The sequence below is a fragment of the Mastigoproctus giganteus genome, chromosome 1, assembly GCF_048544385.1.
Source record: "Mastigoproctus giganteus isolate SK-2022 chromosome 1, ASM4854438v1, whole genome shotgun sequence".
Classification (NCBI taxonomy): domain Eukaryota; kingdom Metazoa; phylum Arthropoda; class Arachnida; order Uropygi; family Thelyphonidae; genus Mastigoproctus; species Mastigoproctus giganteus.
In genome coordinates this window covers 248,752,560-248,764,656 of record NC_143575.1, presented here as the reverse complement: position 1 = coordinate 248,764,656, position 12,097 = coordinate 248,752,560, and the positions used below count along the sequence as shown (strand labels likewise).

General features: G+C 36.3%; 1 protein-coding gene across 3 annotated transcripts in view; it reads left to right on the top strand.

The window, feature by feature from the left end:
* LOC150091741 (uncharacterized) overlaps nt 1-12,097 on the top strand; it is a 468,496-nt gene that overhangs the window by 291,363 nt on the left and 165,036 nt on the right. For all 3 annotated transcript variants that reach the window (XM_090376795.1, XM_090376796.1, XM_090376797.1), the window contains 2 exons: nt 638-715; nt 9,305-9,390. In XM_090376795.1, coding sequence (XP_090232921.1) covers nt 638-715; nt 9,305-9,390 — 164 coding nt within the window. The remainder of the gene's footprint in view (nt 1-637; nt 716-9,304; nt 9,391-12,097) is intronic.

Sequence of the window (12,097 nt, the reverse complement as noted above, 5' to 3'; positions counted from 1 at the left end):
TCCACCTCCTGAACTATGTTTACCTATTTCTCTTTTCCTTTGTCCCATTCTAATTTTTCCATGTCATCTTAAGGTTTCTGCTTTCCTAAGGCGCCTCCGTAGCCAGGTGGGAAGGAGCAGCAGTGCATAGCACACGCTTCTTGATTAGACCGGGGTTCGAGTCCGTCATCACCAAATACAAAGGATGCGGAAAGGTCATGGAATGACCACTGCATATCCTGGAGCAATATGCCATAGTTGCTAATGCTCCTAAAAACCCAAAGAACTGCTTTCCTATACCCACTATATTTCATCACTTCTAGCATAAATTCTGGACAAAGTTTTGTCCAGAATTTATGCGTATATGAAGTGGTTCTATCCCTCTGCTACTACAGGACTGTGTCAACTGATAAACCTCTTTAGACGTGCCTTGTTATAAAATTACAATTTTAGCATATATTAAAATGCACTTATCTATCCAAATTATATATCCAATCTATATCTATATACAACCAGCACTTAGAACTACTGCAGATGCACAAGCTGGTGTAGTATTTACTTAATCTTGGTTATTTTGAAGATTTGTAATCTAAAAGGTGTATCAATTGCTGCCGAATGGAAGTTAAGTTGATGTATACAACAGTGAAATATATTTCAGGTGTGTCCTCCCTTTTATCCACCCTCCATGTTGCAGGCTTGGGCTCCTACTACACCAGCCTGTGTTGATTTAGGAACAGTGAGTATTTTTCTGACTATTTAGTTTTCTGTTAGTTTACAGCTTGTCTTTAAATATTGGAAACTTCATAGTTTGTTTAAAAAAACACAATATAAGCTCATTTTATGCCATCTTATTCTTAATTTTGAATTTTATTTTTAATTATTTTTATATTCAGCTATATGAATCTTTGGTTATAGATTGGTCTGGGGCTTTCCAACCCAGAGGATCCCTATCGTTTAGGCTATATTTTCTTGGGAGCTAGTGACTATTGAAAAATGAGAATAGACACCAGTATAGGGCCAAGATGACCAAATTGGATAAATTTTAGGCTAAAAAAAAAGTTATTACTACAGTAGGGCAAAGCATTTTAAGACTATTACTGGTCGATACCCTGCCCGAATTAAGAAGATTTCTACTGAGATTGTTAAGAAACTAGGACAAATAGTACTGAATATTCTATAAATCACGAAGAATTAGAATTAGCTGAATTGAATCAAGATTCTGCAAATCTTGATTCAATCAGTGTTTCCAGAAAACACTGGTTAAGTGTTTTCTGGAAGTAAGATATGGTACAAGAACCTTAATAGCTTTTAGAAATGGTTTAGAAGAGTGACTAGGAAGTCAGTCTTTTCCAATAGTTGTGTGAAAAATTTAAAATGGAAAATTGGGTGGTGAAATTTGTCTGTTCATGCGGTGAAATTTAGGCTCACATGTAATAGAATGGAATGGAATACCCATGGAAGTATCTACAGAAAAGGCATGCAGCAGAAACAGCGCAACTGAGACAAACAATGCGGACATCATTAGACATGGATCATTAATTAACCTAACTGCACTCTTTTGAATGGAATCTAGAACCCCAAGAGAAGTTTGGGGGCATTTCCCTAGATCTGGGAACAACATTCCACGATAGGGCAGATTTGGAATTTGTACAAAGCAAGCAGCTGTTGGAAGAAAAGTAACACTGAGGGAGAAAGAAAACCCAGTTTTTTAAATGCAGTAGTAATTTAAATACCTAATAGAGATAGGTGATATTGTCTAGAAATCTGAGTGTCATTGAAGATAAGTATAGAAGCAGAAGAAACTTGCCTACAAGATATAAGACAGGACTGAATTTTAGAAAGATTGAAATGAATTAAGTTATCTTTTCCCCAACTGAGCATTACCTGGATATCACTGTTTGGGGAATTGGTAGTGGATATTCAAGAAGTTGAAGCTGTTTATGCTGGAGAGAGTTTTTCAAATTGGAAGGTGGAATGCAATGTACTATCATCAGCAAAACTATGGATAAGATTTCCCTTCAATGGGAGAAGGCTGTCAATATACAAGAGGAAAAGAGTGGGAGAAAACTGAACATTGGGGAACCTGCATTAGTGGAGTTGGAGTTTTACCAAACTTTTGAATTGAATTGTCCATAGCTGGGTAGCATAAGCCAGTATATCACCTGTGGATCAACACCGATGGAATCCATACTGGCAATCATGATCAGATGGAGAATTCCTAGATAATTTAGGAGTTGGCAGTTAATAGAGTTCTCCATTACTTTAGAAAGAATAGAAGTAAGTGCAATGGGAGGATAATTGGATGGAAAAGATTTGTCACCATTTTTAGGAACTGGCTGGATATGAGCAAATTTCCAAACAAAAGGGAAAACATCTTTAGAATAAGAAAGTGAAAAAAGGTGACACAGAACAGGAGTAAACTCAGGAGCACAGGTTTAGAGAATAAGTAGAGAAATACCATCAGGACCTGGGAGCTTTCTTAGCATTAAGATTGTTCAAAATCCTTCTGACTTCCTTTTGTGGGAAGATCACAGGAGGCATTAAATGGAGTGTACTGGGAATGGTAGGAGGTGGTTTACCAAGACCATCAATACATGAGTTGGACAAAAAGTAGGTTGTTAGTGGGTCAGCTTTAGTGGGTCTTTGGTTGAAGTGGCTATAGAACCATCTGGTTTTGACAGATGGGCAAAAGTTGTGGCGGGCAATAGCTTTAGCAAGAGACCAAAATCCTCGACTAACATTTGGACAAGAAGCAACTTTTCTACTCTTAACCTGTTCGAAATCTAGTTTGGACTGATTAATAACTGCTTTACAATTTTTGTGAGCTTTGGTGTAGGCAGAAAATGAACCATTTGGATACAAGCCAATTGCAATATGCAACATTCTTATCTTGAACAGCCTTAGCACATTTATTGGAAAGCTGAGGTTTAGATAAAGGACGAGATTTTAATGTGGAGTATAGAATAAAGGATTTCATCCCTACAAGAATAATTTCACACACACAATCGGAGCAACCATTGATATCAAAAGATTTGAAAGAGTAATCCTTCCAAAGAAAAGAAAATAAATAAATCTCGCAGATCATCCCATTTTGCATTCTTGTAATGGCAAACAATATGAGTTTGAGAATGGCCACTAGAGAAAGGCTCCATTGGAGACAAGTCCCTCACAATGTTAAAAAAAGTGTTGTGTTTCAGCCATTTAATCTTTTAATGGTGTGAAAGACAAACTTTTTTTTTTTAACCTGCAACTGGAGCAATACAGCATGCTCCCATTACTTTAAAATCACTAAAAGAATATATATCCATGTCCTGACTGGCTTTCCTTATCATAATAATACTTTATAAATCATGTTTGAGCAAAATAATTCTGATGAAAAATTCAGTACAAAGTATGACTTCCAATACAAATAAAATATATTGGTTTACCTATGTAAAAATATGAACAGCACTGTGAATGACTCATTTTGTAAATGCAAGTACAAGTTTCAATTGAGAGAGAGAGAGAGAGAGAGAGAGAGAGAGAGAGAGAGAGAGAGAGAGAGAGAGAGAGAGAGGATGGGAGATTTCAATAAAAGATATAACTAAGAATTCAATTTTGTGCCCTCTAAATTTTTCACATTTTTAAATGATTATGCTCAAATACAGTTTTTTATGGGATACTGACACCTTTTCACTCTAGTCCACTCATTGTTTATTTATTATATTTCTAAAATTGGTTTCATGTTACATTGATATGTTATATTATATTCATTTATTTCCCTCTTTTATTTTATTTAATTTTATATTTGAAATTAACAAAAGTTAATGAAATAAAAAATCAATTTGTGCAACAAAATACACAACATCCATAAAACATCAAGCAGTATCAACCGGTTCTCTTTCTTACCAACTATCATCATGAACCCAAATATAGAAACCTTTTTGCTTAAAAGTGACATATCTGATGCTAATATGACTTCAAATAAATAATCAAAAAAAATTGAGAGAACTTGAGTGGAAGTCATGAAAAAAGTATGTGTGGATCATATAAAAGAGAATTGAGAATGTCTTAGCAAAAATTTAAAAAAATAAATTTTGGTAAATAAAAGTATTAAAAATAAAAGAAAAGTACAAGAGGGGCTAAGATATGTGCGAACAAGACTAAAACAAAATTTTGAGAATGATGTGGTAAACAGGAATCAATGAGGTGGGAAAACTTTTCTTTTAATTAAAAACTCAGAACAGGAGTCAAAAACCATAACTAAAGTAATCAAAAATGATGAGTGAAGGTAAAGCAGAAGAGAAGGATATTTTTAATATAAATACTTAGATATGATAAAAGAAATAGCTGAAAAAGATTAAGTTGGGGAAAATTTTGGGTACTGTTGCTATTATTATTGAGGCAGAAAAGGCCATGGATGAAATTAGACCTGAAGTGGTTGAAAACCGGAGGGTAAATAGTGTAATGATGATTATATCATATTACTCAAAGGTTTTCCTGAAGGACAAGTTCCAGAAGATTAAGTAAGGCATTAATTGTACTTAAATTTAATTATTAAAATGTTTTGTCAAGTTAATTCTGTATAGTCGTTGCTACAAGATTTACTTCAAATACTTTGTCATGGGAAATATCATGACTCAGGGGACGAATATCCAAGATGATTCCCCTGTGTATCATGAGTTCATCACTTGTACACAACCTGTGACACGAGTCCAAAGATAATCCTAGTTTAGCTGATGATTATCTTCTGGGTGTATGTGTACCAGATGTAAAAAGTGCATCAATCTAAAACCATACTTGTTACATTGCTAGATGAAATTGAATCACTGAAGAAATTAGCAGATTCCCTAAAGAGAAATAAAACTGTGGACTCAGTACCTAGTGAATTGCCAAGTGATGCACTCTCAATTCAGGTCTCTAGGTGGAAATGGACAATATCATTAAGGACTCTATTGTTAGAGAAATGAGCAACATTTTTTTACAGTAAAGATAGGTGGACTCCTAGGTATGTTTACTTACTTACTCCACTGTGCTATGGTCCTTGTAAGAACTTTGGCCTCCTCAATAAATTTTTTTTTCTCTCCCCCCAGCTCTCTTTCTGTGGCCATTGTTCTTCATTGTCTCACCCTAAGCTGTCGTAGGTTGTTCTCTTTGTCATCCACACCCACCTCCTTCTGGGTCTTCCTCCTGGTTGCCCTTCCGTTGCTTTCTTGGTCATTTGTTTTCCTCCATTCATATCACATTGTCAGCCCATCTAAGTCTTTAGCTCTTTATCACTCATACTATATTTGGTGGCGCCTCCGTAGCCAGGTAGGAAGGAGCAGCAGTGCGTAGATTAGACCGGGGTTTGAGCCCATCACCACCAAATACAGAGGATGCAGCAAGGTCAAGGAATGACCACTGCATATCCCGGAGCAATATGGCCTTAGTTGCTAATGCTCCTAAAAACCAAATAACAAACAAATTATATTTGGTTCTCAATACAGTTGCTTCAGATTTTGGTTTGATGGTATTTTTTAACTCTTCCTCAACTTTTACCAGGCCAGAGATTTTCCTTATCTTACTTTCCCACACATTTAGATTTTTCGTCCTTTTTATTAAGCACCTATGTTTTCCTTGCATAAGTCATAACAGGCCGTACCACTATTTTGTATAACACTAATTTCATTCTTCTAGCGAGCAGCCTTGATCGAAAGTGTTTCTGCAGGGAAAATTTGCATCTATTACCAGTGTTAAGATGAGCCTAGATTTCGGGGGTCGTTACTACTATCATGTTGAATCATAGCTCCCAGATATTTGAAGGATTCTGAAACTATGCTTTGCTGTTTGCCAGATCTGCTGGGTACTTTATCTCTCCTTCCTACTTGTAATGATATACTTTGTTTTATTTTCATTTACCTTCAACCCAACTCTTTCTGATTCTTTCTCAAAACTTCAAAAGCTGTCCTCAGAATATGTGGATTTCTTGCAGTCATCACTACATCTGCAATTTCTAAGTGCTGGTAGAGTCTGTTATATATGATCCCATTGGAGGTGGCTGATACTTTTCTCAAACCCTCTCCAATACAAAGTTAAAAATGATTGGTGACAAAGGGTCCCCTAGTCTCAGCCCTCTCCTCACTTCGAAGGACTCGGGGTGATTCCTTGCACTGTAACCTTGCACTTGCTTCCTTCCAGCATGATCTTCATCAGCCTTACGAGCTTTTTTGGTATGCCCAGGCTTCCCATCATTTTCAACAGGTCCAATCTGTCCACACTATCATATGCCATGCTAAAATCAATAAAGAGATGGTGCAGATCAACATTATATTCATAGCTCTGTCTTTTAACTTTTCTCCAATAATATTGGGGTTCCCTGCGGTTCAGTTCTTTCTCCTACTCTTTTATATAAATAAAATAAATTTTCTGTTTATACTCCGGGATGACCAAATGGTCAGAGGAGTTCACAAGCTAGACAGAATACAAGAAATGGCACCGTATTCAGCAGTCATGGGCTTGAACCCCGGTAACTCAAGGCACGTGTACTTATGCACCCGCACACCTGACCACTAGGCTACGGTGGCCTGATATTAATGATCTTCTTTCATTGACTGGAAATCCTATCCATAGTTTTGCTGATGATAGCACTTTGTATTGCGCCATCCAGTTTTGAGAATCTTGCTCTGCACAAATAGCTTCAACTTCTCGAATATCCACCACCAATTCCCTAAATGCTGATCTGTAGGTAATTCTCCAGTGGGGCAAATATAACTTAATTGATTTCAATCCTTCTAAAACTTAGTCCTGTCTTATCTCTTGCAGGCAGGTTACTTCTGCTTCTATGTTTATCTTCAATGACACTCAGATTTCTAAACAAGGTCTATCTGTCTTAGGGATTACCCTGACTTCTAATCTCTTTTGGCATAAGCACACCAGAAATATTGTTTCCTCTACATTAAAAAACTGGGTTTTCTGTTTGCTCTTGGTGGTGCTTTTCTTCCAAGCAACTGCTCGCTCTGTACAAATCACAGATCTTCCCTACCATGGAATATTGTTCCCACATCTGGGGCAGTGTCACCAAACTTATCTCACATGCTTCTAAATTTCATTCAAAAAAGATTAGTCTGGTTAATTAATGATCCATGTTTAACATAGTGTCTCCATTCTCTCTCCCATAGACGTGTTTCTGCTGCATGCCTTTTCTGTAGATACTGTCGTTGGCACTGTTCTTCTGAATTGGCTTCTGTGATTTTTGTTCTCTCCCCCCAAAGCAATCCGAACACATGCCGCAACCAGTCAGCATCCTTTTACTGTCTAACTTAAATCATAGAGCCAACTTTTCTTCTTCCTCCTTTATCCATTTAACTTCTGCTTTCTGGAACTATGAAATGAAAATTCAGTGTACAGAAATTAGTCTGTCAGCAAGTATTTTCTTTCATCTACTCGGCCTTCAACCCATGTATGGTACCAAGTACTATATGTTTTTATACCTCTTGTGCTTGTCGTTTTTATTAAAAAAAAAATAATAAAATAGACATAAATTGCAAATATGCTGAAAATCTGTTGGATAAATATAGTTGTTTTTTTTTTTTTACTTCTATAAGTTTTATCTTGTGCGCGTGAGCACACACACACACACACCCTCCTACTTGATGATATGGGTAAAAATATAGAGAACAAGTCAACTCCCTGGATTTACATGGAATCCATCTGTTTGACTTGATTTGACTCAGTCAGTTCTCACTGTTGTACTGGATTTTTGTTGTACTCACTGTTGTAACCTTAGATTTTCTCCATCCTTTTACATAAACATTACTTTACCTTTTATTTTTCGCAAAGAATAGTAAAACAACACATTGGAATTTTTAAAAAATGTTTCACTTTTTTCCGTTGATTTCATTAACGAATACAGCCATGAGAATAATTTGCCATAATTTTTCAGTTACCCATAAGAAAAAAGTAAATGTACATGTTACATTTCAGACACATTATAAAATAATAACTTTTAACAAAAATGCAAAAAGCAATGACTTTGCTGAAACCAAGAATTTCAATTCTGTGCATCTGCTATATTGCTCATTCATTCCTCCAATCAGTGTACATAAAATAAACAATATCCAGTGCTTCAGCTACAAAATATGGATTGATAGCCTATGTGATATACATAAAAAGAAAGAAAGAAAAAAATAATAATCACTGAATTTCTAATGGTCTGATGATTTTAATGAAATTGGAGGTGATATGAGAACCCATTCTAAAAGAGCCAGGTATAAAATTTTATGAAAATCTGTCTGCTAAGAGTTGAGTTCTTACATATGTATATGCTAATGCTCCTAAATAAGGCAGATTTTATTCTGCAGGCATTTTGTTTCCAGTGCAATACATATGTTAAGCTGAAGGATAATAACTTCTTACAATTTAGAAAGTAATAAAGATATAAAAGAATTCCAAGTATATTGAAAACTAATAGAATTAAAGATTTATTTTCAAAGAAAATATTTTACATTTTAAACTCTTAACGTGTTGCCAATAGCCTAGAAATAAGAGCCAAAAGACTGCCCTTCCCATCAATAAATGAATAAACACTGCTTTCCTTGCCTGTCATGATCAGAGATAATACACTATGAATGTCAAAACAAGTTTATTGTAAAACTTTACCTAGATGTTTACATATGGTAAGGAGGAGGGGAAAATCATTAGGTAAAGTTGTACCATTGATATGATTTATATGCTGATACAATCCCAATGAAGTATTGCAACTTCAAATATTTAACACTCTTAGCAGAAGCCATATGACTTTTTGAATAAATTTGGTAAATTGTAGACTTAGTTTTCCAGCCATTTGACTTTTTATTGTGAATTCTGGACACCAAAGTGTGTTTCCTTGTGGCATTTGAAAGTCATATAATAAGTAAATATTATGACTTTCTTAATAAATTTAAGTATTATATTATATCACTCAGTATAGTTTCCACTTTGCAGTATTTTAACTCTCTTTAATAAAAGAATTATTGCCCTAGTTATAAACAAAGGCAATAATTTTGTTCAGAAAGCAAGTTGGGTTAATGCTTCTGATAACCCAACTGGGTTATCTGAAGCATTAAATTAAAGATTGCAATAGCATTTAAGTAATGATATGAGAAATTACACGATTTAGGTAGTAATCTAGAGAGTTTGTTAAATAGCTTGTAGTTTGTTGCAAGAAGAGGGAATAAAATTTGTTTTCGAAAATTAATGTTGAAGTTTTTCGTTTTATTTAATAGTCACAAAAGAGCCTGTTTTTAGCAATTCACTTTTTTTTAGATGGTTTGCCAACAAGATATGAGTACTTTCCTATTTTTACGATTATTTATTATATACACAGGTATTTTCCATGAATGGTCTTTCTCCGCAAGCAGCATACAGACCTGTAAATAACAATGGACGCCATAATTATGCACCTCGAGAAAGGTAAGGTGCAATATTTATCCTTAGAATGTTTTATTTTTGAATGTTCTATTCACTTTAGATAAGTGGACATTTACCTAGATGCTTTGCAGTATTTTAACTCTCTTTAATAAAAAAAATTATTGCTGTTACTTGACTTAAATCATTGGTGTACAAAGTATGTTACAAAAGTTCCAGGACTAGTTTTCTAATCAGTAGATATTGGTGAAATTTCTTATGTATTTGGGAAGCACACTGTTTCCTGCTCCCATGTGAATTCTTGCACATTCAGTCGTGTTATGGAAAGAACTGCATACTTTCCCATTGACATCTGAAACAACCTTGCAGACACATTTCTTTTTCCTAAATTTAGCAACAACTGTTTTTGCTCATGTTCACCTCGTCTGTTGGTATTCACACTGTTATTCGGTGAACCCATAAAAATTTCTAGACACCAATGTTTTCATCTGAAATGTATAAAATAGTGGCCTACCCTAGAATCAGTTTCAACACTTCCACACCATACCTTTCCCAATTATAAACAAATTTTAATGTTCATTCATTGTTGGTCTACCTCCATGCAACATCAGAAACACCAAAACAATCTGGTGCAAAGATATCAGTGGGAAAGTGTTGTAAAAAGTTTATTGGTGTATATTTTTATACACGCTTGTTTGGCCAGTTTATTCAGTATGTACCTAATAGTGAATAGTTCCTCCTCAGAACTGCTTGAAATCATGAGGGCATATAATAATAATAAGTCAAACAGCACAATCGCTCAGCCTTATCAAGGAGACCCTACTCATACAGATGGAAGAAACAGATAAAGATGGGTAAAGAAGGCACTACAATGACCTCCATTCCATCAAGACTATATAGATAAGATGGCATCGAACAAATGAATGGGGGGGCTCTTCCCAGAGACAGGAGGATTTGTGCTTATCAACACCAGGAACTACAGGAAATACATCACCAAGGACCCTAGAGTAACAGATGACACATGTAGATTATGACACCTGGCCCCAGAAACAATCCAGAACATCATGGCAGGATGCATGGTTATCATCCAGGTGGAGTACACTTATAGACATGATCAGGTCACCAGATAATACATCAAAAGCTAGTGCAAAAACATCAGTTGATCAAAGAAAGTGTACCATATTATAAGTATGAACCCCGAGCCATATTAGAAATCCCTGCTCATAAACTATACCGGGACTGTGCCATGATAATGTACAGAGTATTCTGACAGCAGATCATATATAACCCTCATTGACAAGAAGGAAATGGCTACTGATTAACATAGTTTGTTCTCAACACTAGCAGCCTCCAGAAAGTGCGCCTCCGTAGCCAGGTGGGAAGGAGCAGCAGTGCGTAGCACACGCTTCTTGATTAGACCGGGGTTCGAGCCCGTCACCACCAAATACGGAAGATGCGGAAAGGTCAGGGAATGACCACCGCACCGGAGCAATATGGCCTTAGTTGCTAATGCTCCTAAAAACCAAATAACAACAACAACAAGCCTCCAGAAAACCTACAAGGGAAAGATTTGCAGTAAGCCTCACAGACAACACTTACATGGAACTCCAGAAACCTGCAATCCTGAACACCTCTAGGATAGTCAGAGTTCTTCGACCAATAATAGTAACCAGTCATAACTATCCCGAGCATTTGGTACCAGTACCCATTGTGGAATGGAGAAAAACCCTTTAGAAGAAGAGATAATAATAAAGATAATTTCCAAAGGGTCAATTTTGATACTTAAAACTTGAATTCCCTGAATTTTTAAAAGAATTCTGCTGTTAACAGATTGAACTACAGTGGTTTCTTACTATAAACAGCTTGTTCCACTTACTGAGAATCTTGCAAATGCTCAGTCAGATTTGAAATCTGGTGATCGACTGAGTAGGCCAGTAAAGTATTATAGTCATCCTGGTGTTCCTGGAACAATTTTTGAACAATCTATTCCTTAGGACATGGTGAATTATCTTGCTGGAAGTAACTGTTAACAGATAGATAAACTGGTCTGTGCAATGCAGGCAGTTGGTTTAAGTATTGACCACCCACCAGTATCATCATCATCAGCCATTTTCAATCCACTGCAGGATGAAGGCCTCTCCAGCAATTTTCCAGTTCCTTCTGTTTTGTACAATGGCCATCCGTTTACCACCCACAAAATCATGAATTTCATCTGTTCATCTCCGTTGTTGTCTTCCAGGTTTTATTCTAGAAAAACTGGTCTCGGGTAAAAAAAAAAAGTAAAAAAGTAAAGTGCAGCCATTATCAACCCACTGCAGGATGGAAGCCTCCTCAACAATTCATGCTGAGGGAAATGGACCATAATCTGCCACGCTGGTCCAGTGTGGGTTGGCAGATCGACCGTATTCAGCAGTCAGGGGCTTGAACCCCGGTCTACTCAAAGAGCGTGTGCTATTGCACTCCCGCTCCTGCTCACTCGGCAGGAAAATAACAGAATATTACGCGAGACCTCCGTATCCCACTCGGCTACGGAGGTCCCAGGTAATATTCTGTTATTTTCTTAGTCCATCTGTTATGATGTCTTCAAACTGTGTCCAGCAACAGATTCTGGCATTTTTATATCAGGAAGGATGACAGTTCACCTATAAATTGGGTAAATAGATAATGTATTATCAGAAAGGTCAATATCATGCCATGGATCACTGGAATCAACTACTGATTTATGGAAATGCATTAGTAGCCACAGTTTCCA